The sequence below is a fragment of the Diorhabda carinulata genome, chromosome 6, assembly GCF_026250575.1.
Source record: "Diorhabda carinulata isolate Delta chromosome 6, icDioCari1.1, whole genome shotgun sequence".
NCBI classification, from domain to species: Eukaryota; Metazoa; Arthropoda; class Insecta; order Coleoptera; family Chrysomelidae; genus Diorhabda; species Diorhabda carinulata.
In genome coordinates, this window is record NC_079465.1 from 28,560,268 (window position 1) to 28,587,259 (window position 26,992).

At 29.9% G+C, this 26,992-nt stretch overlaps 2 protein-coding genes across 2 annotated transcripts; both read right to left on the reverse strand.

The window, feature by feature from the left end:
* Positions 1 to 486: 486 nt before the first annotated feature.
* Positions 487 to 4,613, reverse strand: LOC130895304 (coatomer subunit epsilon). Its single transcript, XM_057802526.1, has 5 exons — positions 4,421 to 4,613; positions 4,105 to 4,310; positions 3,602 to 4,048; positions 2,345 to 2,569; positions 487 to 679 (listed from the first exon to the last, which is right to left on the reverse strand). Exons 2-5 carry the CDS (start codon positions 4,231 to 4,233, stop codon positions 542 to 544), a joined length of 939 nt encoding a protein of 312 aa, XP_057658509.1. The 5' UTR covers positions 4,234 to 4,310; positions 4,421 to 4,613; the 3' UTR covers positions 487 to 541.
* Positions 4,614 to 5,756: 1,143 nt separating this feature from the next.
* LOC130895809 (transmembrane protease serine 9-like) lies at positions 5,757 to 26,004 on the reverse strand. The gene is made up of 12 exons (XM_057803358.1): positions 25,881 to 26,004; positions 25,464 to 25,669; positions 23,979 to 24,230; positions 20,302 to 20,412; positions 19,312 to 19,387; positions 15,282 to 15,474; positions 13,980 to 14,088; positions 13,496 to 13,660; positions 11,281 to 11,496; positions 10,414 to 10,619; positions 8,045 to 8,102; positions 5,757 to 5,959 (listed from the first exon to the last, which is right to left on the reverse strand). The coding sequence occupies exons 1-12, from the start codon at positions 25,886 to 25,888 to the stop codon at positions 5,838 to 5,840; spliced, it is 1,722 nt and encodes a 573-aa protein (XP_057659341.1). The 5' UTR covers positions 25,889 to 26,004; the 3' UTR covers positions 5,757 to 5,837.
* Between the last annotated feature and the right edge of the window lie 988 nt (positions 26,005 to 26,992).

The window sequence follows — 26,992 nt, forward strand, 5'->3', positions numbered from 1 at the left end:
TAGCAAAGAAGTTCGGAAAATACTTTGGTGTTTCAAAAACAACCTATATAACTATAGCTTCTAGACGATAGTTATTTTTAGCAATTGCAATTTTAAAAGGATTATTCAACAATACTAAGGTGGAGAAGTACATTTTATAATTGACTAAGTGGTCTATTATTTATTGTATTAAAACATTGAAATGTTCATTATAGGTAATAGGCTCTTTTTAAATGATTAGTAAGGGCATTTTCTCCTAATTATTAAGCTTTTATCTTTGTTGGAAAAACATAAAAGTGAACAAAATGCCAAAATTATAACAATTTTTTCAGAATAAAAGTGTTTCTTACTATGTAATTTATTTGATCTGACAATATACAATTTTCACAGATTTATATTTGCTTTTGAAATATTGTTAAATTACCAGTAATGAAGAACAGATTATAGAAATCAACCAGCAGGATTCTAAATGAATAAATATTGGGTATAATATAATTAATCAAAACAGACGTTGGTTATAACTATAATTCAGGGATAAAAATATATCTATAATACATCAAATTTATGCTGGAAATGCTGTCACTTTGGGAGAATATTGCTGAGTAATTTTGTGGAATTCATTTTCTTTCTGTTTCAAATCTGTAATGTATGGATGATCAGCGTTTGTATCTTTCAATTGTGACAGATATCTATTTGTGATCTGAAAAACAAAAAAACAATTAAAAAGTGTATCACTCGATCTAAGAAAATATTTCAACGTAAAAGACAAGTATCAAAATCATTAGCAATGTCATTAGAGAACTCTATAACAGTAGAAAGAAAAAGTGACAATATTGCCAAAAAAAGCAATTTTCAATAAAAATAGACATAAATTCAAAAATATTCTGATGGAAAATTGACATGTCCAAAATTATATTAATCAATAGATCACCTAAAAGATGAATATTGAAATAGGTGATTTATTGATTGATATAATTATGCAAATTGTTAATGTTCAAATATTTTGATAAAGAACAAAATAAGTCGAAACGTCAATTTTTTAGATGTTTAAGAATCATTTTTAATAGTATATACAGGGTGAGTCATTAGTAACTTTACACACTTCTACCAAATATAGAGTCCCTCAGGGAGAATATCATGTAGCTACTAAAAAGTGTCAACTCCACTTCTTTATTAATTTACACGGTAATTTGTGAAATTGACCATAAATTTTAATTGACTATAGTGTTTACACGGGTGATTTGATTTTTTCATGATACAGGAGACTACTATCAAGCAATGGACTGGTATTCGCTAAACTTAGACCTGTAATTCAAGTTTTCACTCTGTAATAACTGTTTTTAAAAAGTTCATTCACAAAAACATATTACATTTTTACAAATATTGAATAAATTCAATTAATCTCAATGAATGAAGTAACAAAACTCATTAGAATAATACTTCTCAACAAATCTATTTTACTTAAATTTGGTGATTATATGTTTGACTGTTTAAAAATTTAAAATATAATTTTGACAAAATTATTGACTTTCCTTTTTTTAATTTGTATATTGTTTCAAAAGATTTCAATATCAATTTGAATTCTAAAATTTTCCGGAATCCTGATAATTGATGGGTTTCTTATTCTCAAATAACGGTATGACGCACATTTAGATACTGTTTGGAATGAATAAAATTTCATAATCTACTTAAAACTTAAAATGTCTCGATGTCGTAGACATTATGAACAGATATCTGATTTGGTCGGAAAACGCCAATTCCTTACAGCCGGCTCTATAATTTAGTAGTCAAGGAATAAATGTGAAGTAGGTTATCCCACTGGAATTAATTTTCGCAGGAAAATGTTTATTGGTGAGAAAATTGAGTAAAAAACAAGTAATTCAAGTCATTAGGTTTTATTTAGTTTACCTTTAGTTTCTGCAGAAACTTTGTTATCTATGATATAATTAATTGATTTCTGCTATTTATTTGAGATGTAAGGATTAACGAAAAATTAATTTTTCTCATTAGAACCAAGTTCTAGTTTCATTTTATTCTTATTTAGATGTTCATGATGTAGGTGATCTATTGATTAATATAAATACACAAATTGTCAGTGTCAATATCATATAATGATAAAGATGGAAATTAAGTCGAAATGCCAATTTTTCAAAACATATTGGAAAAAAACTAATTTCAAAACAGAAGAGACTTAAAGTCACGAGCATTTAGAAGAATAAAATACTATTTATTTTATTGTTTTAACATTTTGCTTCTTAACAGAAGCATTATCAAAAGAATTATAATTAAATAATATTATATAGATTGGATAAAATATGAATCCAAAATTTTTGCTAAAATTAACATTTAAATGTGTTCAACTTACCTCAGGAGCTTTACCCATATGACGTTGAAGTGTTATCATATTAACAAGAGTATCTGGGAAATTGGAATCTTTGTCCAATGCTTCTTGTAAAGCTGCTTCTGCTTCTTCATACTTAGCTTGTCCTATAAAAGCTACTGCCTGACCGTTGAGTAAAATAGGCGTAGATCCATATTTGTCAACAAGATCCTGATATATGTAATAAGCATCTTGGTATTTCTCACCTCCCTAGATAAAAACATAACAAATTATTTACAAAATAAGCAATGCTCCCATGTATCATTCTATAACATCCAATAGTTAAATTGATATAAGCTAAAAAATCTTCTTTACATCCTTATTTATTGTTATTTAAAATTAAAACTGTATTTTTTGTGCTCCATGTTATACTATTACCTTTGAAAAGTGCGTATAATTAGGGATAAGGTAACAATATAAACATATTTAAAAAAGAAATACAGTTTTTTCAATTATCTGTTCAATGTATACTAATTTGATGTATGTTTTTCAGCATCCATTATTCTCATCCGATAAGGTTTCTTCATAACTATGCTAACAAAAATTTTCTTCCACATTTTCTTTTTCTAAATTTTTCGAGACGCTGTTTTCACTAGCTCTTCCTCATTTTCTGAAACTCCAGAGGCATTATCATTCTCGGATTGCAAATACTCATCTTCAAGGCTTTCATATATAACACGTGCATCATTTTTGGCTTCATCAAACCACTGCATCATAGTTTCTTCAAAGTTTTTATCACCATTATTTATAATTGTGATAAAAACACTTCACTAACAGAAGAATAGCCTCTGACAAGGATACACTGATTTTAATTTCTATTAAACACTTAAATTCCCTTAGAAATTCAAAAGTGGGGAATAAGGAATCTCTCCAAAAGGATTACATTGTGTCACTATGCTGTAGGCCTGTTATTTAACAAATAATTTACAAATTTTCTCCTAAAGTAATCTGCCAAATACTACCTTTCCAATTTTATATAGAACCTTTTACAGCTTCTTCATCATTTGGAAAAAAAGGAGAAGCATTTTTATAAAAGAAAACTATGATAAAATAAATAAAGAAAATTACCAAGTATTAGTCAATAGTTTAATTATTATTCAATTTGTTGTTACTTAACTATTTAAGATAGGTTGTTTTATTATTGGTAGGATCTTGTCAATGCTCTCAATTTATTAGAAGAAGTATGGTTGGTTTAGGCTTCCCTAGTATAAAAAGAGGTTGTAAAAGGGAAATAATACTTACAATAGCAAGATTGACCCAAGCTTGAGCAAGCTGCGTTAATGTAGCATCATCATCTTTATCCTGCATTTCCTTCAATTTTTTTTTAGCTAAATCAAGGCGATCTAATTTAAGAAGTATATCAATAATAAAAGCGATAGCTTCCAGGCTCTCTGAAGCATGTAATACTTTATATGCAGCTTCTAGATTGGACTCATTAATGTATATAGTTGCTGCCACAATAATTAATGTTTCGCTGTTGGCATTTATAGAGATTTGATGTTCCAATTGGGCCAAAATACTTTCCTTGTTGTTTTTTTTAGATAGATACTCGGCAAGGAATTTCAAAGGTAATATATCATTAGAGGAACCATCGTGAATTTCATCCAATACAACTAGAAATTTATTTTGAGCCATATAGGATCTATATGTAAAAATGTCTCTTTGGGTAGCAATTTCTAGACTTGATGGCTGTAAATAATTGCAACATCAATAAACAAATATAAAAATTACATGAAGATACCCACATTTCTTAATTTTTGAGCTTCGTTTATACATTGTTGATAGTTTCCAATGTAAAAATAATTTTTTATTTCAAAAAGTTCATCTACATCTGATTGCTGACGTGCCATTTTTGTTTTAAAATGTCTTGACATTTGAATCTTGACACGTGACAGATACTATTCGGCTACGTTCAACTCATAGCTATGAAGCTACCTTCATTCTTACCTAGCTATAATAAAATTAAAAAAATAACTTTTTCAGTATATTAAATTAATTATTTATCACAAAAGATTTAATCATCATCAGAACTAGAGGAAAGAGGAAAACAATCTACCAGACCTTTTGTATAACGTAACTGCTGTGTATGTATGTTTCTTCCGTGTAAATTATGTTTCGTCCGTGTAAATTATGTTTCGATCCTCATTACGATATTCTAATTGTTTTTTAAGAAACCTTATTTTTTTCAGGCGAATATCTTGAGATTTGCACAAAACTTTTCTTCTATCTGGCATTGACTGCCAAATAACTAAATGGTATATATGACACTGTCAACTTGATAGGTAAATAATTAAGTCTGTTTATTACCTGAATCCAATCTGTTTGACAAATCGATTCAAGCTGGATAAAATTACATATTTATATATTATACAGGTATATTAAATTATTAATAAAAATTTCTCACATTTTAATTTAGGAAGTTTCTTCACTAGCAAATAGAAGTCATTTCTCGAATTGTCTTAATTTTATCAGGAAAAATAAGTTTAAGTTTTCTTTTCTCATCCTCAAGGAGATTCTTAGTCGATTTAAATGACGTACATGGCCAACTCCATTCAACTTTCTGAGCTTTCTCACTAATTTTTTGATAAGTAGATTGGGACATACCCGTAGTAGCTATTGTCCTTTCTCTGCAATATTCTTTCATATTTTTTAACAAAAGTAATGGAAAGTGTAAAATTTGCTAATATAAAACTTAAAACACTTCTTGATCGGCTTAGCTTTGCTATTAAAAAAGAGCTAAAACCAATTTTAAAAGGCCACTTAAATTGCCCAAGTAGTAATCACTTGATTTTTCTTTGTTATTTCTTCAGCGTGTATCTTTTATTTCCGCTTGGAATATGTCACGATTAAATTTATTTTGAGCCTATCAATATCTTGGCTCCTTTTAGTTCATATTACAATCCTCATTTTTCGAAATACAACCGAGTTTTGTCAAAAACACTAATCGACAGATGTTTTATTTATGCATTTTCTGTGTGGTTGTTGGGTATATAACTAAATATCTTTTTCATAATGAATTCTTTCAGAGAAACTACTGAAGACTAGTTGTTCTGCCGTCTATTATAGGCGTTTTATTTGGAAAAAGGATGTTGCTGCCTATATATCTAGATAGTTTTAATATTCATTAAATTAATGTCCAGTAATTAGCTCTAACGATCGAACTGGTCTGACTTAGATGACTAATACCTGGCTTAACAGTGATTCTTCCAAAGGTTTAGTTTGGTTACTGCAGCGTGGTTGGTTAAGATTGTTTGGTTAGATCACATTAAATAAAAAGCAACAAGGAGTTTCTAATGCATATTCATTAAATGAAGAGTCACTTAAAAAGAACAAATAATCGTTCTATTGCATCATTATTTATACAGTGAACTTTTAATTTCAATAATAAATTAAGAACTTATAAATAAAATACATTATTGTGCATTTATTTTTAAGAATGTATAGTCTTTTATAATGATTAAAATCTTATTTATTCAGTTCAGTCTTGACAGAAACACCCATCTTGTGAATTTTCCAAAATCCAATCTAAATACCTTGTGAGTCTGGTATAAACTCCTGGGTAACCGGGTCGGGCGCATCCATTTCCCCACGAAACAATTCCTGAAATATTAGAACATCATCGTCTGGGAATGAAATTATTGTCAAGTCCAATTTAAGAAATATTTATAAATGTATAACAATGATAAAATTTATTTACAATAATTAAAGAAGATTTGCGGTGGCTTTAAATTGTTTTAATTCTTGTCAAAACATGAAATTCATAGGATTCAAAATCGACGTAAGATAGAAATATTGATTATGGTTACTACAGGAATTAGATAAATTTTAATAGGCTAGGTCGTTATGAATATAGTTGATTCTTTATTGGCTCGAATATAAATGACAACACTAAACACTAACTGCTTGCTAATTATAATAATTATTCACTGATACTTAACTATTCATTAACTCAAATAATTTATCGGTTACTTCACACTATTTGTATCCGTTCACTATTACATTTACTGACTTCCTCATTAATAAAACAGCGAGTATTTATATAAAAAGAATTCCTCGATAATTCGGTTTTAGAAAGAGATTCTGCTAGAAATTGATTCTATGAAAATAATATAAGCAAATCAGAGCTGTAAATGAGTCATAAAAAAATAATATCAAAGGTTTTCGGTTGTACCCGGCGCGTACAGCAAATTTTTGATATTTATTGAAACATAATTAATAATGATATTTCAATTAAAACTATGTTAGCCAATATTTATTACAAATTCTCTCTTATGCAAAACGAACAAGAATTAAATATAATTAGAGCTGAAAAGGCTAACACGCAACTAACCATATTCATGAACCTATCATCTAAACCACCTATCAAACGAAACCAAAAAGTTTTTAAAAGAAAATCCAAATTTAGTAGTATGGAAAAAGAAGTTTCATAGTTATAATGAAGAAACAGTATTTATATTTATGCAGAGAACTAATTGCCAAGAAGTAAATCATATAAAGAACTTTTAATGATGCAACTTTCCAAAAAACTAATAATTGTAATAAGTTAACCAGAAAAACTTTAAAACAATAAACAAATTGAGAAAGAATGTAAACAGAAATTAACGAACTATAATGGTCATACTACCAAATTCATAAACCTAAAAAATCAGCGAGATCAATAATTATTGTATTAAGTCCAATTGAAAGTCTTCCTTGTTTGTTGACTGAAATTTTGACAATATAAATAAAGATAAATATTATGTTATAATGATATTTATATAACTATAACAATGATTATTGTAACAAAGATTGCCAGCCACAAAATAATGTCCACTTAAACATATGTGTAATAAATTAAGTGATATAAGTGAAAATCGCAAACTTTGTTGGAAATAATAACATACATTTTTAATAAAAATTTGGATAATCCTCATCTTTTCTTGACACTTAATTTGTTCGAGAGAGAGACAATAAATTTCAATCGACTAGTATAGGAAACCGTAAGTTACGAAAGATATATACATTATCTTTTAACAATGAGATTAATTCAAACAAAGAGGTGAAAATAAAAATGTCTAGTCCAATATTTCACACAAAAAACCCACTTTACATGAGTTTTCATGAAAAATTAGATATACCATGCTTTTTAAAACGAATCCTTCAATAATACTCTTGAAATTGATTTTGACATGAGGCAAAAACTTGTAATCTGAAAATAATTTCAACAATATTTACACTTTTTAACATGTATGAAATTAGTTACTTCTCAATTTTCCGAAAAATCAAAGATAAGACACGAACTAACGAGTTGATTATCCAAAATGAATGTCCCTCACTCATCCACATCAGTGTTATCTATGAATATCTTTGATAAAGCCAATGCTATAAAAATCAACGTCATTCGAATCGACCTAAAGTAATCTTACCTGAAATAAATTGTATTTTGATATTATTTATGTCGCAGGTAATCTATCAATTCACATAATTATCACAGTTGCTAATGTGAAGTTATTGTCCTAAATTTATTTTTACTCTGATATATTATTATCTTATGATACTGTCAGGTATATCACTCATGTCAATAGTTTACTTTTCAGTTTATTAAAGCCCTTAATCTTGAGGGTGTTCATTTAATTCAGTTGAATTGTGAAACAGACTTATCATATCTATATCAGATTAACTTTTATGTAAAAAGACACAACGTACCTATAAGTTCATATCTTGAGTCAGCTTTTTTTGTTATCAATGGGCCTCCACTGTCACCCTAGAAGTAAAAAGAAATTGAAAATACTAAATACACTCGACTATTTCCTTCGAAAAATTTAAGCCAACCAAAAAGCTGTAATATTTTATGTTTACCTAGCAACGATCAAATTTCAGCGATAATACTGCACTAGTGCAAATTATCGATAATTTGCACTAGTGCCAAATTTTCGTCTAGGATTAATAAACATCATTTGGTTTTAATTTTATATTTTAAGAAAAGGAACAATTATTGAAAATGCAATTAGAATATACAACTTTACTGGAGGCCGACGATGGTGTTTATAAACACAGAATTAAGTTTATTTTAAATTAAATTTTTCTCAGGAAATAGTCTGCCAAAATGCCCTCTCGTGCATGTCAAATTGTCTCATAATTTCCTCGAGTGCGCATTCGCACTCGACAATTTGACATGCACTCGGCACATTAATATTGAAAATATAGAGTTCACTGTTTCAAAAACCATTTTTTTGCTGTTTCATCAATGTCTAAAAAGTATTATTGTCAATTTAGAAGACAGTTAAGCTGTGAAGAACTCCTGAGATTTAGTATTGCCCATTATATATTTGAGGTATCTAGTTATTATCAATTTCTCTAATATCCAGTTTCTCATTGAATTATATCCCCTACGAAAAACGTGATGTCATGGGCAAGCCAACATTTCGAATCATGGAATTCGAAAAAATAGATTTGAATAGATATTTTTAAATTAGTAAGCATGTCTCCTATACCAGCTAATAATTTTAACTTTTTATTTCGCCATCAGACGCAAAAAAATTGAAAATTCACAATGCCTTACCCCCTAAAATATATGGTTTACCAAAACTCCACAAACCTGAATTTCCCTTCGACCGATTGTTTCAAGTTTCAAGATTTAAACTTCTCTCACCCCATTATCTAATTATTTGGAAAATATTTTTAAAAAATTTTTATATCAAAACAAATACTTTATCAAAAACACATGGAATTTCAAAGGAAAAATTATTAAAAATATGAAAATTCCTAATGAGTATGTATTTATTTCGTTAGATGTGGTTTCCTTATATACAAATATTCCTATTACCATTGTGGAAAATATATTAATGAAAACATGTGACAAAATTAAAGAAAATACAGAAATGCCTCAAAATGAATTCATAAAAGCTATAGAACTCACACTTACAACAACGTACTTCAAATATGAAAATGAAATATGCAAACAAATTGTTGGTTGTGCTATGGGAGCTTCTATTTCAAGTGATTTAGCACAATTGGTAATGGAAGATCTTGAGGAAACTGTTCTAAGCAAACTTGATATAAATATACCATTCTTTTCCCGATATGTAGATGATTGCATTACTACCGTACCAAAGAACCAAATTGAAAACATAAGTAGAAAATTATATAAAATTAACAATAACATAAGAACAAAATGGTATACGAACCCAACTTGGTCCTCAAGATATTTAAATTGCAATTCGTGTCATCCTATGTCACAAAAAAGATCAGTAATAATAAGTTTGACTGATAGATCTATCCAACTATCAGATCCTGAATTTACATGCTTAGCTATTCAAAAATGATAAAAAAATGATAAATAACATATTCAAGAAAATGATAAACAGATACTACAATCAATTTAAAAACAAAACTGAAACGAAACATCAAAACATAAAACATTTTTCCTTACCATATGTACAAGGACTTTCCCAACAATTATCGAATTATTTCAATAAATATGATATTAGATTAAGTCGTAAAGGACATAATATAGTATCCAAGAATTTCACTAAATCAAAAATTAAAGCACCAAAAAAACAAAAGAAGTAAGATTATACATATATCAAGTGCCTTGTACTAATTGTGACGCTGTCTACATAGGGCAAACATCTCAGTATTTAGAAAATAGACTAAGAGGTCATCAATACGATTCATGAAATATCAAAAAAACGGAAACGAGAATAAGATAAAGCAATACCCGGCAAAGGGTAGATTTTGAAATAGAGGGTAGGTAGAATCTGAATCCAAATTTGTATACAAAACTCTGCTATATGGGATAAATACACATTTTCCACTTTTTTATCGTCATTGACTAAACAATTAATGTTCAACGGAGCTCCAGTTAAACTTAGTTTTATTGCTGTATTGGCAGACTCGGATTTCAACAAGTTAGAGATTACAAAAGATACGGAAAAGTCAGTAAAATTGAAAAATTTTCATAAACAAATGCATGTAGTAGGTAATAAACAATAGATACGAGCTTGATCTTAGATTTATAATTTGAATAAATTATTTAAAATTTATATATTCTAACAGAATAAGTAGGGACATACCTGGCAGGAATCTTTTTGTCCAACTTTCGGATATCCAGCACACATCATATTATCCGATATCATGTTTGCAGAATAATTGGTCTTTCTACAGTCTTCGTTTGAAATCACTGGTACTTCGACTTTTTGAAGGATGCAGGTTGGCTTACCATCTTCTCTTAAAGTTCCCCAACCTGATGCTATTGCAATACTACCAACATAATCATTATCTAAAAAAAAAACATATCTGTAAGTTAGTTGAACAATAGTAGTAATTGTAAATGATAAACAAAATATATAATATCTACAAAACGCTTTCACACTATAAAATTAAAGACAGTTTATTCAATCTACTTGAGCCATATCTTACATTCTTACAACGAATTCGAACACAATTTTCTCTTCCGACTGTGTGAAGAAAAACTTGCTCTATAAGGCTACCGCATCTTTTATCATTTATCAATAATACAGAAAAAACTAACAAATTTTGTCAACTTCTAGAGAATTCAATAAATATTATTTTTCTAGTAGGAGTATCACGAATTTGGCGGTTTTTTTTTTATATAAAAAAAACGAACTATTATGTTAGAGCGATATTAACTTGACGTAACTTTCTTGAAGCTATATACAAATTAGAACAAAAATGTTGATTTAATAAATAAAATATCACGAAGTTTTTTTCGTGATAAGAGATACCACAATCGACGAGTACCATGACAGTTGCATTTTATTCTCAAAAATGAAACGAAAATTTCATCCGTTCTTAGAATACGATATGGTAACCTAAATATGTTTTCATTAAACTGGCACATCTAGAATCACGATATATTGGTCATTACATACTTATCCTAAATTACTTAGCCGAAGCAAATATTATTATCACTTTCTCACCTTTTTTCTTTGGTAAACAAATTGGTTTTATGAACTGTGTTATTGGTACTCGGTCATTCAATCTCAACAAAGCTATATCGTTGTCGAAATGAAGAAAACTGAAATCTCCAGCAATGGCTCGAAGAACAAATCTTGATTCGGGTTTCTTATTGTCATTACATCTATCGTGTTCACCGAAACTGACTTTTATCATGAACCACATAAACCTTAAAACAATGAAGGTAAGAAATAAATGGAAATTGAAGAAAAATTTCATGTGTACATTTTATTGAATGTTTTATTTAGATTCAATGAAATTTTGGGAGCTCATTTGGTCAGGCTCATGTTCAAATCTATTCAAAACTAAATTATAAGTAACTCTTTTTAGATGTGTGTTCTTGATTTTAGGTCTCTTCTGTTTCAAAATTAGTTTTCTTAAATATGATATTGACATTGATCAATAGATCATCTTCATCAAGAATATCGAAATAAGAATAAAATCAAACTAGAACTTTCGTTTAATAAGAAGAATTGATTTTTCATTAGTCCTTACTTCTCAAATATTACATTTTTTGTAGTTTTATTAGAACTACAAATTTCACTTGAATTATTCACATCTTTTTTATCATTTATATATTTTCCGTTGTTATGAATATGAACCATTTCTATAAATTTTCTTTTTCGTGTATTAGGTTCAAAGCATTTTTGAAACTTTATTATTAAATTTATGTTTTTTTTCAGTGTTTTGATGACCTTTTAGTCTATTTTCTAAATATTGAGATGTCTGCCCTATGAAGACAGCGTCACAATTAGTTCAACGCACTTAATATATAATATTACTTCTAGTGTCAATATCTAAGTGTTTGTGTATAAGATGTGATCAGATAGTTATTTATTAGTACAATTTTTCTTTAAAAGAAGTGAAATCAATTAATACGGATTTTATATCTCAAATTGAGGCTCATCCTGCATTATACAACGATAAATGGAAGTTCATAGTATGTCAAAGTATTCTCATATAATTAAATTTAAACTTTTGACTGAGGTAGTGAAGAATAATGGTTGACGTTTGCTGTTACAAAGTTAAAAACGTTAAAATGCGTAAGACCTGTTGGGTAGTTCAAAATAAAAAGATGAAGCGTCAGTACACATGCAATCAGATTTAAAACAGAAGTGGAAAAGAAATAACTCGTTCCGCTAGAAAACATACTTAAAATTTTTTCTTGTAACTTGAGATTTGCGTATAAAATCGCGATTGGATAATTATTCCCGCATTCTTGAATCGAATTCTAAAAGACGATTCTATTACCGTGATGCAAAAGAACCTTGATCGATGGTTGCTAGGCTTCTTTGAAGATTTAGAACTGCAAACTCTGTCAACGAGCTGATATACAAAAATTTTACCAAATTGAATCAAGAACGCGGGCTTAAAGTCAACTAACAATTACAGGTTAATACAATGTACGGAGTTTTGGTAAGAGCTTGAAAAATTTACTTAACAGCGTCATCCTTAAAAGGTACTAGCATACTTGGGAGAAACGTCTAATATGTAAACGTATTGGTAGTTTTCACTAAATTCAGTTTTATATTCAATTTTTGTTTTGAGGTGATAATTATTTTTACCCTTATTCTTCATATTTGATTATTTCAATCCATTTTTTTCTTCAAGATAGTCGAAATACTATTTATTTGATATCTGTGGAAACCGTTTTCTCTCATTCCGCTCTGTATTCAATGCCATTTTGTATTTTAAACGGTTATTGAATAACGGTATTGTTTGTTATTCAATATAATGGACATTTAAACGGTTAACATATTTTCTTTGAAACGTACTTACACATCTGTGGTATTCGTGAATTGTTTATACCATTATTTTCACAAAAAAAAAAGATTTCTTCTGTATATTCATATTGCGATTCGTTGCTATATAATTACGATAAAAATTTAAGTGTAGTACGATCCACTTTAATTTCCATAATTACAGATTTTAACAAATATAAAAAAGCTGCTGGATATAACCAGTTATGGTGATCATCCATAGGAATGAAGTCATATTAGTTTCAATACATCGTCTTAGACATATTTTATATTAGAGCGATTTTAATTGTTATAAAAATTTGGATCTCGATGAATCAATAATATTCACTAAAGAATCAATAATCAAATTGAGTTTTCAACTAATAGTAGAAAATATTTGGGTTGTTTAACAAGACTATTATGTAGTCTATAATACTTTACCCCTTCACACAATGAGCTGCCGTTAAAACGTATCTGTCGTTGATAAGCATTCCACCACAGTAGAATCTATTGAAATATGATAATCTTGCCATCCAGGGAAACTCATTTTCATTGGTCGGTCTTCCGCCAATTATCCGACTATCTTCATTTTTTTCTCCACAAGCTAGAAAAAATTTAGTGTGGAATTGTAAATAATCAAAACTACGATAAACAAAAATTTGAGAAATTATACATTGATTCCACAAATCTTATTTTTTATTAGTAAACACAATCAGTTATCGTTATTAAATAACTTCTTGAATTCCTTAAAATCATACATGAATGAAATCATCTTCAGTATGAGGAACGATATAAATACAGTTTGTTATTCCTTTTCACTACTGGCATAACATAATGTTTGAACAGTTCTAAGTATATGGATATATCAGTGTTCTACACATCTATTGACTATACTATTACAGTTTGAAATTAAATATACTCACTACATTGACATGGGGATGAAGGCGTATCGTGTCTAGGGGGTGGCCGATTTAAGGCATTTCCAAAAGTGGAGCTGAATAATTTTGAAAACGGGTTTGTATTTGACGCTACCTAAAAAAAATTATCATGTTATTGTTGAGATTTTTAATTATTGGGAAACTTCGTTAAAACAGAGTACTCCCATCTCATTGTATAATAAGTAGTGCAGCTGATTTTTGGATTTTGGTATATGTCTATTTTCAATGCAGACACTAAAATTATTTTGAAGAATATGACACATTTCCACATACACAGACATATTTATCTGTACAATGGATATCTTGATTAGGTAACCTCTGCCACGTGGAAGCAGTAGTACCTAGAGCAGCCATGGGACGCACTCTCATCGTATTATCCACCTCGTATGCTGCGTGTATACGGTCGGTATAATCCCCAAGACTAATACCATATAGGAGGATAGAAACAGTTGTGAGAAACTGATACTAAGAAAAAACTACGCTTTTCGCAGAGGTTGCTTCACCCTCGAAGTCATTCATCTCATCGTCAATACCGCCAAGAAAGCGATCTCGGGGTTATACGAAACAAAGAACTAATAATTAATTTTTAGTGTGCGACGTTTGATGTGAAGAGCGCCCTTGCCATACCGAGATAGGACTGTATTAGGAAGCCTCTGCATCAGATAAAAGTTACCTATTTCAATAATATAACTTTCCTGTGCGACACAGAAGATGGTACGCCTCTACTTCTGTGGAGTATCATATGCGAGGACATGCGGAAACTGATATTAGCCAAAGATATAAACTTTATAACATTAACAGACAATTGGTCAGTGTTGATTGTGGCGAAGCACCTGAAAGCGATCAATTTCACTTTTGATATGGTGCCCGAGATCTGTCGGTCGATATACGCAACCGGCATGTAAATAGTAGAGCTCAATACACAAAAACAAACCCTAAAGATAATGTAGCTGCATTTAAATTTTCTCTTTTAAAATATACATAATAGACATAAAGTTTATGGCTGATGTATGGTGGGAATAACTTGAATTTGAGATATTTTTCGCATTTTAATAATTATTCGGGCAGGGAATAGAAATGATTCTTTTAATAAATGAGAAATCAGCATTCTGACCTTAAGATAATTCATTTTCAAGTAGAAAATTAAAATATAATTTATAAGCAAACTCAAACTGTGAAATATATCGAAATTACAAAACATACAATAATATTTTTACCAATCAATCGTATCAATCACGTTACGCTCTACATTCTTCGATGTACTATCATAAAATAATAAGAACTTACACGTCCAGTTTGTTGTTCTGCAACAGTCACCCAACAACACAAAACCAAGACACTGATAATTCTCACATAGTTAGCCATGACTTCTAATGTGCCTCGCGATCTATCTTCGAATAATAATTTATATATCGTGAATGACTGCTCTTCAACTGTTTCACCCAGAAGACCGGACGTAAGTTGCCGCGGGTACCTACTTCTTTAAAACACATGGATAGTACAATAGAATTAGAAACATCAATTTTACTTAATTTTCATATTTCGCTGAACATTAAGTCGAAAAGTAAAACTTGTCAGGCATTGAACTGAAATACTACAAAATTTCAATACGATAATGAAAGAAATACATTTTTATAAAGCTACTAGCTTTTACCCGCGGCTTCGCTCACATCGAATCAATCAAATAAGTATCATTATAGAAATCATTATAATAGAAAACAACGAACTCTGTAGCTATATTAGAACCTGAGATATAGATCTTTGAATGTAGAAAAATTGCCAAAAACCTAAAATCCATAAATCCACATTGAATGTCCGCGCCTAGCTTCTTTCCAACTCAACCGATTTAAGTGTTCAAAAACTCAAAAGAAAGAGGATGTTTCAGCGAGTGTTATTAAACCAAAACGAGCTCTGTAGCTACATTAGAACCTGAGATATAGATCTTTGAATGTAGAAAAATTGCCAAAAACCTAAATTCCATAACTCCACATTGAATGTCCGCGCCTAGCTTCTTTCCAACTCAACCGATTTAAGTGTTCAAAAACTCAAAAGAAAGAAGGTGTTTCAGTGAGTGTTCTTAAACCAAAACGAACTCTGTAGCTATATTAGAACCTGAGATATAGATCTTTGAATGTAGAAAAATTGCCAAAAACCTACAAAAATCCATTACTCCACATTGAATGTGCGCGCCTAGCTCTTCTCCAACTCAACCGATTTAAGTGTTCGAAAACTCAAAAGAAAGAAGGTGTTTCAGTGAGTGTTCTTAAACCAAAACGGACTCTGTAGCTATATTAGAACCTGAGATATAGATCTTTGAATGTAGAAAAATTGCCAAAAACCTACAAAAATCCATTACTCCACATTGAATGTGCGCCCCTAGCTCTTCTCCAACTCAACCGATTTAAGTGTTCAAAAACTCAAAAGAAAGAAGGTGTTTCATCAAGCGTTTTTGTACTAAAACGAACTCTGTAGCTATATTAGAATCTGAGATATAGATCTTTGAATGTAGAAAAATTGCCAAAAACCTACAAAAATCCATTACTCCACATTGAATGTCCGCGCCTAGCTCCTCTCCAACTCAACCGATTTAAGTGTTCAAAAACTCAAAAGAAAGAAGGTGTTTCAGCGAGTGTTCTTAAATCAAAACGAAGTCTCTATCTTGAATAGAACTTGAGATACGTGTGTATGTGAAAAACTCCCATAAGTAATGTACAGGGGGAAATCGCATTTGAGTATAACTTGAGAATGGTGAAAATTAGATGAAATCCGATGGTTGATGGCTGATCTGTGCATCAATACCTTTCTTGAAGAAAAAAAAATTAAGCAAATCGGTCGGGTAGAACGCCTGAAGGGACTCGGAATGGAAATTATCAATTGTGTAATGTAGAGTACCCATTTGCCCAAAAATATTTGGGTATTTGGGTGTAGAATCCGATTTATTTCATTTAAAATTATCATTTATGAATCTCTTGTATATTTAACACTTATTTCAATTGTTCGAATAATTCTACTGGATTATTTATGGTCCGGTATATCTTTGTTAGTTAAGCAAGTTTATTCTTCTTCATTTGTTTTCAAGGCTTGCTGGCTTTTTGGAATTTTGTAGTCAACGTAGGCGAAGTAGCACCTACTGGTTTAATGTCGGCACGTATAAGTGAAAATTTGAGGGAAAGTGGTCTTCAAGCTTCTATATGTAAAAATATCAGTTGATGGGTGTATTTAGTGTGTCAAGTTGAAGCAATAATTATTCTACACCGTTATTGTTGGTCATGTTTGCAATGGAGAATGAAATACATAATAATCGAAAATATTATTTAAATTGAAGTTTATTTCGCTTCATTTTTTATTTAGAATTATAAAAAATTGTGAGAACTGTAAGACACATTACATACATATTTATATGCTATACAAATGCCATTAAGAAAAATAAGATTTATATGATGTATTAAGATTCAGAGAAATTGATTGGAATTCTGTCTCGTATTCAAAAACTACGAATGAATGGACCTTATGATAAAAAATTTCTCAAGAGAACATCAGAACACTCATTATAAATTAGAAGAAATTGAGCTAGTCGTAGTAGCTAGTAAGTAAATTAAGGTGATGATGGAAAATCTGAAAGTTCTGAATGTGAAAAAATAATTTACATATAAAAAATAACCAAGAAATATATTTGGATGTCGATTGAACACATTTTAGATAAATAATTTTGCATAATTTCATATAAAACACATATAAATGTACCATAAAAAGATATTTCTCGTATTATGAACGTAATGAGATAAATATTTCATTACTGTACTAGTGAATCGTTTCAAACTATAAGAAGCTAGTGAAAACTATTGATAGGTAACTAACAAATAATATCAATCAATTATTGAATTAATAACTACGAGAAACATATCAACAAATAAAAAAATAAATTCAAAAAATTCTATTAGTAATTCTACATGAAATGAAATTAAACTACACTCTGATATGTGGCCTAAAAATATATCTAATTCATACATAATAAATGACATGGAAGTATTAATATAAGGTAATAATTACGCGCTTTAATATAAAAATAAGAATGAATAATCCCATGTACAGAATCTTCTATTACACATTAATCAAATCAAATGAAAGATAACACTAGCAAACACTGTTTTTGTTACACGATATTTATGATGATTTTCAATCACGTCCAGTTTATTTGTGATAGCTGTATATTCATTTTTGACATCATACTTGTCTTTTTTTGAATAATTTCATTTAGACGAGACTGTATTCCCATTGTATTCAACTAACTTACATCTGATATTTGTTTGTCACAAACCACGAAAGTATTTTAATAACTCCGATATTCTTTTTATATTTGTGGATAATTAATTCATACATCTTACTGTCAACATATCACGTCATTTCAATTTCCAATTTCCGAGGGCACAAGCTTGGCCCAGGCTTGGCCCAACTATGTAGAACTCTGGGCCAAGCTTGTAAGCCAAGCTTGTAAGCCAAGCTTGTAAGCCAGGCTTGGCCCAGTCTTGGTAAAACTCTGGAGTGATAACGATGGGTCAAGCTTGGTCGCCAAGACTGGGCCAAGCTTGGTCACCAAGACAAGTGTTTGATATTTTTGTTTGACTCAAACAAGATGCATTACTGCATTACTACCAATTTAAAACACTCTATCAAGTAATCAAACTTGTCTTTGGCTTACAGACTCACACAACATAGTGCCAAAGACTCCAAATCGATCAGCAAAACGGGATTTTACTTCAGAACTTGTTCTCCCTTATTGACACAAAGTGATTCAAATCTGTCGGAAAAACTGGCTGAGCTTTTGAAGCATATTTTGAACGACTGGAATTTACTTTCTCCTGATACGAAATTTTTTTTTTATTTCCGGCACTGTGGCGTTAAAGTAGGCGATTTAGTATATTCTGATAACTTCCTTCGGTGTGGTTGCTCATGGTTGTAATACGAAGGACGTACGAGAATATGAGATTTTGTTTTGGAAAAATGTAATAACAGTAAAGCTAGGAAAATTTTTTACAATTTAGCAGTTATTGCACTTTTGATTGGACTACAGCGGTAACACATACTTTTTCAATCTAAATTACTATACATAAAAAGTGTGACCCAACCGTAAATCACTTATTCTTGGCCATAAAAATGTTGAAAATGATCTTGTAGTGAGCCCTGGAGACATTCTTTCACCATCGTTGCTTATAAAGCTCAGCCTGACAAAAATTTTTGTAAAAGTTATACCTTAAGATGGCAAAGGATTAGATTATATGAAAGAGAAATTCCCCAAACCCAGAGACGCAAAAATTACAGCTCTGGGGTATAATATGTCCTTAAAAATACATATGTTGGACTCTCATCTGGATTTTTTTTGACAAATTTCAGTACTGTGAGTATTAAATAATACACAACATATTAATACATATATTAGATTTTATTCATTACTAGATTTTATCTAGTTGAATTTTGCAATCCTTACTATTGTGCAAATCTTATTCCCTTCGTGGAAATAAATGTCACGTCCGCACAAAAAGTCTTGTATTCCACTTTTTCTATTACGTGAACCAAGTATCTTATTCTTTTGACGCACTATGGTAGGATGCATTATCCATCACAATATTCATCACTGTGTGCATTTTATTGCAAAAAATAATATAAAACAATTACAAATATTATTTTGATTATCTGAAAAATGGTATTCTCATTAATTTTTACATACCAATTTGATTACCCAAACAATATTCTAGTGTTCATACAAATTAAGAGTTCAATAACCTAATTGAAATTTTTATTATGTTTGATATTGTGGCTAAGGACAGGTTTAACCAATTTGCATTTTATTATTGTGAGCTTAAGATTCTTGTTTGGAATTTTTTTCAAATGTATTGTTCTCATATCGTTCGATCAGAAATGAGGTAAGCAATTTATTCAATGAAAATGCAAGAAATCTATAGGAAGGATACAATTCATAAGATTTTCAAATAATCAAAAAAAGAGGACCATCAGTTGTGCAGGATGTGCAATCGAATAAAAAATAGAATAGCAGAACAAAATAGATCAAATAACATAGTCTTCCAACGGCAAGTCTACTTCTCGATATCAAGTTACTTCTAAGAATAATAAAGCTGGATGCATGATAAATATGTGATGTCTCATTCCAAGATTCACATTATTGTTTTGACGATGTATTTACAAGAAAATATTGAACAATGTTCTCAATGTGTTCGGTACATATACTCTTCGGAAATATAAAATTAATCAATTTTTTACAAATAAATAAGATTTATTTTTAATTATGTACAAAAACAACTGTCTTCCAAAACTCGATGCAGCCAATTAACGTATTTGAATGCTCTTGTATATACTCCTGGATATCCCGGTCTACCGCATCCCACTCCCCAGGACACGATACCTGAAAATAAAAAAGAAATTAACGAATATACTAAACTTAACGAATGTTTTTCTTCAAATGCACATAAAGATGATGAAGATATCTACCAATGACAGTTATATTTCTATGCAAAATCTTTGCAGACCATATCAAGGCGTTGCTGTAGAAATAGAGATTTGAAAATCGTCAATTGTAATAATTTATATTAAGCTCGAAAACTTGGTATGTTTATAAAAGGCCACTAAATATCACTTCTCTTGAATTTGACATATTTGATTATTACTCCCCTAATTTCTTTAAAGACCGATACTTTGGTTACTAGAAGCTATATACTTATTAGTAAACGAACGAAAGAATTCTAAACTCATTTCCCAGGACACTGCAAAATATGAAGTTAATTTGTTCCTTTTGGCACAAGGGTGTGCACTTTTTGAGAGTAATGCTGCTATTAAATCAAAAGTTCCGTTACCGATATGCGTACTTAACTGATTTTTCTCTACTTATAGTTATGTATAACTATAGACTTTTCGGAAATAACAATATATATAAAAATTTCTAGTTTCTTTAATTTGAAAACATAAATTCAATTATAAAGATTCAAAAATCTTTGAAACGGAATAATAATACAAGAAAAAGAAAATTTTTTGAAATGGTTTACATTCATAAGAACGAAAAAGCTATGAATGATAAAAAAGACCTAAATAATTCAAGTAAAATTTCTAAATCTATTTTGTAAATTCTAATAAAACTACAAATAATTTAATTGATTACTGCTAATATTTGAGATGTAATGACTAGGAAAAATTGATTTGTCTTATTAGAGCAAAGTTCTAGTTTAAGTATATGTTTCTAAATCTTCTTGATTTTAGGTGTTTTCTGTTTCAAAATTAATTTTTTTAATAATCTTTGAAACAGATTACATAAGTCTTTATCAAAATATGATATTGACACTGACAACTTGCTTATTTGCGATTTTATTAAACCTTCATCATGAATATAAAAACACTCAAAATAGAAATTTGTTTCGATAAGAAAAATTAATTTTTCCTTTGTTCTTACATCTCAAATATGTAGCAGTAATCAATTAAATTATTTGTAGTTTAGATAGAACTTACAAAATAGAGCTAATATCATATTCATTAGTATAAGTCATAAAGGACATAAACATTATCCAAATAATTCACTAAACTAAAATTTAAAACATGTATATGTATCTTTTTCTTCACTTGAATTTATTTGTGTACATGGATTTATATTGTTATTATTGTGTAATTTATTTTTGCGTTGTCATTTGATTCGATTAATTTGATTTTCTGAATATTGATTATTATTTTTGGAAGTATTTTTGAGTTTTTTATTACTTCGGGGTGATATTATGGAGAAGATAATTTCAATGCTCTATCTGTTGATCCTATAAAGACGCTGTTTTTTGTGATTTGGGATGGCATGATTTATAATTAAGATATCTTCCAGACCATGTTTCTTTTGTATAATATTCAGTTTTTATCATTGATTTTAATGTCTCTAAATAATTCACTTGATTGTTGTTTTCAATTTCTAAAGAGAATCAGAGACTTGGGTTGAATTTATTAAATTTATCAAGTAATGTATTGCACTAGTAATTACCGCTAAACACGGTCGTCAACGTATCTTTCAAAAATCACTACATCAATATCCATATCATTCAGTATCTTCCCTTCTACATATTCCATAATAATTTACGCCAGACTTGAGGAAATTGGAGGTCTCATTACACATCCGTTTAGTTGTTGGGAAAACTTGTCCTTATATTGGAAATAATTATTAGTTTGAATAAGCATAATATACCTTCTACAAATTCGTCATAGCTGAGTGATGCATGTTGTTTGATTGAATTCCATCTATTTTTCCATACGTGTGTTATGAGTTATGAGATCATTACGAATATTTGTGTACATTGAGACAACGTCTAGAGATATGATTTCGTAATTGTCAGGAATATGTACGGAATCTAAGAACTGCTTTTATGTGAAAAAGATTTTTGGTTATTTTTGATAATTTGTAGAAAGGTGACTGGGTATATGACACTATTGGACCCATTGGTACATTCGGTTTGTGTAATTTTGGTATAGTTTTGGTGGTGAAGCATTATGTGTTTGTAATTTTTTGTAATTTGACGATTGCATTTTATAAATTCTTTAGTTTTTTTCAGTTCTTTTTGGATTTGTTTTTGAGTTTTATTATGAGGGTAATTTCTTTTATGATTAGTGATCGCATTTACTACTCCAGCTCTGATATTATCTTTTATTTGATCTGGTTTATTTATAATAGCAGCTTCTTAATTATAACTCATGCCATCACACATAAAAAACAGCGTCATTATAGGATTATTAGATAGAGCATTGAAATTAACTTAAATTAACTCAAGAAAATTTAATTAATATAATCATCCGACAACGCACATATAAATTACACAATAGGAACTATATAATAAATTCAACTACCCAAATAAATTCAAGTGAAGAAAAAGATACATATATAGCACTACCCTATGCAAATGAACTATCAGAAAAAGTGAAATACATTTTATCGAAAGATAACATCAATATAAATCATAAATCACACAACACATTATCACCACACTAAAAAACAAAACTGAACACACTAAGAAATCAAATATTATATATTCCATACCATATCGAATTGTCCTGAAACTTATATAGGAATGACTACATAATACTAGGAGAACAAAATAAATCGTCACAAAAGCACCAAAAATGCTCAAGACAAGAACTACCAAATATTATAAATCAAAGAAATGATATATAAAACAAGATGAATGATCTGTGAATGATAAACAAGATGTAAGAAACCTGAACCAAATTTATATATAATATCGTTTTATTGAAATTTCGAGGTAAATACATTGATTCTAATACTATGTTTTTAATAATGTTTTTTAGATATCTACTAATATATTTTTATCTATTCTACAAATACTTCAATCATTATATATTAATTATTCTTCTGAAAGTAGTTTATTATTGGGAATGTGGCAAGGAAACACCAAAGTGGACTAACTTCAATATATTTTCCAATACTTATGTATTCATCGTCTGGGATTGAAATTATAGTCAAATACAATATAAGTAATATGTATAAATATATAGCAATAATAAAATTTTACTTACAAAAATTAATTGAGATTGCCGGTGATTTTTGATATTATTAAAGCTTGTAAAAATTTTCAAACTCATAGAATTCAAAATTCAATATTCGTTGATAGAAATATTGATTAATTGAAATATTGATTCTGGTTACTACAGGAATTTTCATTAATTTTTGATTTGTTAGGTTATGAATGACATATAGTTATCGTTTGTGCGAACGTTACTTACCAAAAGATTGAAAGATTGAATTGCAAAACAAACTATCTTCTATGAGACTTTTTCAATTGCTACAAATGATGAGTATATGAAGATGCAAGAAGATTAATGTACTTCAGTGAAAAATATATTGATTAATGCTCATCATTGTTTCCATACGTCTTTGGTCTACAAAGTTTCATAGGGAATTTCAATAGTTATAAGCTTACAATAATTACTCACCTGCAATTTCGTACTTATCTCCGTCATGGATTAGAAGTGGGCCACCACTATCACCCTGGCAAGAATCTTGTGTTCCTTTTCCTGCACATATCATGTAACTCGTTATTCTAGATGCTCTATATTTCATAGCTTTACATTGATCTTGAGTGAGTATTGGAACATCAACTTCCTGAATAATATTTGGTAACATTCCACCTTCTGATGTCCGACCCCATCCAATTACTGTGCCTATTCTACCGGCAGGCTCACGAGCTGTAATAATTAGGAGTATTGCTGTATTAATTAAAGAATATTAATTTCAGAAAGCCTTTTATCATTATCAGAAAACTCAATCTTATGTCATTAGTGTAGTGATACTCAATTTTTCATAATACAGCATATGAAAGGAATGAACCATCATATTTTCGTTATTTGATGTCAGTGTTATTCACCTCTATTTTCATTTTCCCTCATTGATGTATGAAGAATTTTTATGGACTTAACTTTCCAATATACCCTATATCAAAAAATCGGATCATGTTCCAACCGTTTCCCACCAACCCATCATTGAAGCATATCAATTTTGAGCTGGGTTTGACACTTTGTAGGACAAAAACCTTTAAAATGACTGATATTTAACAATATCATTTTGAAAATTGTTTTTCTGAACTGTTTGAATTTTATATTTAATTATAAAATTTAATACAAACTTTGATATTCAGTTGGTTGTATTTGGGGATTTATTTTCTGAAATTTGAATATGTCCAATTTGAGGATACGCTAGATTAAGATATTACGTCCTACCCAGGCTCTACTAAAATTCTCATGTCACTCAATATAATAAAGACATAAGTTGAGTAAATTCTCAAATTATAATGAAAAGCTAAAATTCAAATTTGAATTGATTTAATACAGATTTTGTCTATAACAAATTAATATTTTAAATGCAGTGGGATCCTTACGCTTGTTGCTTGGTGCTTAGAGATTGTATGATAGGTTCCGATTTTATTAGCTTCAATCTAAAGTCTCTCCGTTCTGTTATATCCAGACGATTTTTTTACCAGTAAATCATTTACGGCACTAAATCCACATTCAACTGAATTTGAAGATGAAAACGGTAACAATAGTTTTCTGAGACAATTGGTCAAATTTCGGTTAAATAAAGTTTTAACAGACTCATAATTTTGCATTTCTGCGAGTTCTTCTTGATACTGCATTTTTGATATATCAGAAAAATCCTCTAGCATTAGCTGCAGCATCCCTGCGAGCTTCTTCAATTGCTAAATATTATCGGGGCACTACATATTGCAGAAGTTTGTTATTCCTCATGACCTGTATATATATAGGTCCTCTAATGGTATAGCAAAAATTAAAGTTTCGTGAACCGATTTACCGTTACAGAACAACTACATTTTAAGCAACTCATGGTTTTATCTTGTTACATGGATAAATTCTATTTTGGATCGTAATATATGTAATACTATCATTCATTAAATTGAACATTACTTTTAGGTAGACAAATCGGCCTGATCTGCTTGGTGAACTGGACTGGTTTCCTCAGTTTTAAAAGAGCTATGTCATGATTGAATGTATCACTGTCGAAACTTTTGTGCCTAATAATGGCGGCGACAGCTCTCATCATCGCTGGAACTTCTGCAGTTGTGGATACGTCGTGGTCTCCCAGAACAACTCTTATTTTGGACTTTTTCAACCTAAAACAAGTAAAAAATTACGTAAGACTGGGAAAATGGAAATGGAAAGTGGAAATATCTTTTGAGTTAAAATTCTAGAAAATCAAATCGTATCATCGGTAAAATAGATCATTTTCAAGTACGTTTAATGACAATTGTCAAAATTCATGCAATTGATATGTACGAAAAATAAAAAGGACAAAACAGTTTATTCAATGATATTTGAACTTACTTCCTCATGCAATGGGCAGCTGTTAAAACGTATTCTTCTGTTAATAAGGAACCTCCACAATGATAATGCCCGTCATATACAATCCTTGCTATCCATGGATAACGATTGACTCCCGTTGGACGACCTCCGACAATTCTGTTTTCTTGATTAGAGACACCACATTCTAAAAGTAAGTTTTTTGTGTACATAATTTCAATTGTTATATATGTAATATGATGTATATCATGGATTCCTTGACACAATTTCCTTTCAGCTCATGATGGATTTTGTGGAATTCTAATACAAATGGTGGTTGGTGGAGAAAGATCAGTCCAAATGATCGAATAATTATTTATTACATCGATTGGATCAGAAAGATAGTTCACAAATATGGAAAAGTTATAAGCGAAAAATTCTAGATTGGATCTGAGTCGAAATAATTATTATTCGCATCCCTTTCTGATTTTATCATACCGTCGAATTGGGCTAAAACAAATATCTGAAGCACTAAATATTTCATACGATCGCGCTCATCAAATAGTTCACGTCAATTTGGACATGAGACAAATTGCTGCAAAATGGATCCCCAAATGTTTGAATGTTGACCAAAAGCGTGCAAGGGTAGAAGCATCGTGTTCGATCTGTTCTCGATTTGAAAATGATGTAGACATCTTAATAAACCGAGCTGTTACTATGAATGAGACTTGGGTACATTTGTACGATCCAGAAACAAAGCAACAATCGATAGAATGGCGACACTCTGGTTCTCCAAGACCTAAGAAATTTCGTGCTCAAAAATCTGCTGCAGAAGTTCTTGCTTCAGTATTTTAGGATTGCCATGGAGTAGAACAATAACTGGAGATTACTATTCGACATTACTGACCACTCTACGGGAAAAAATTAAAGAGAAAAGTCGCGGAAAGCCATGCAAAAGTGTTGTGTTTTTGCAGGTTAACGCTCCTGCACACAAATCATCTCTTTCATAGACTGAAAAATAGCTGAAAAGGTCGTAAATTTTCTTCCAACGAGGAGATTATAAAAGCTGTGGAGGTCTGATTTGCAGAGCAAGAAGAAACATTTTTTTTAAAGGTCTAGAGACGTTGCAGGTTTGCTGTAATCAATGTATCCAATTA

What these genes read in the sequence shown, in the direction of transcription:
- LOC130895304 (XM_057802526.1), bottom strand. Translation starts at nt 4,233, where the DNA reads ATGTCAAGACATTTTAAAACAAAAATGGCACGTCAGCAATCAGATGTA. An exon ending in CTTGGGTCAATCTTGCTATT is followed by an intron (nt 2,570 to 3,601) that starts GTAAGTATTATT and finishes GTTTTTATCTAG; the next exon opens with GGAGGTGAGAAATACCAAGA. An exon ending in ATATGGGTAAAGCTCCTGAG is followed by an intron (nt 680 to 2,344) that starts GTAAGTTGAACA and finishes TTTGTTTTTCAG; the next exon opens with ATCACAAATAGATATCTGTC.
- LOC130895809 (XM_057803358.1), bottom strand. An exon ending in ACATATTATACCCCAGAGCT is followed by an intron (nt 15,475 to 19,311) that starts GTAATTTTTGCG and finishes TGTGTTTTAAAG; the next exon opens with AAGTAGGTACCCGCGGCAAC. An exon ending in CTCAAGATATGAACTTATAG is followed by an intron (nt 5,960 to 8,044) that starts GTACGTTGTGTC and finishes CTAATATTTCAG; the next exon opens with GAATTGTTTCGTGGGGAAAT.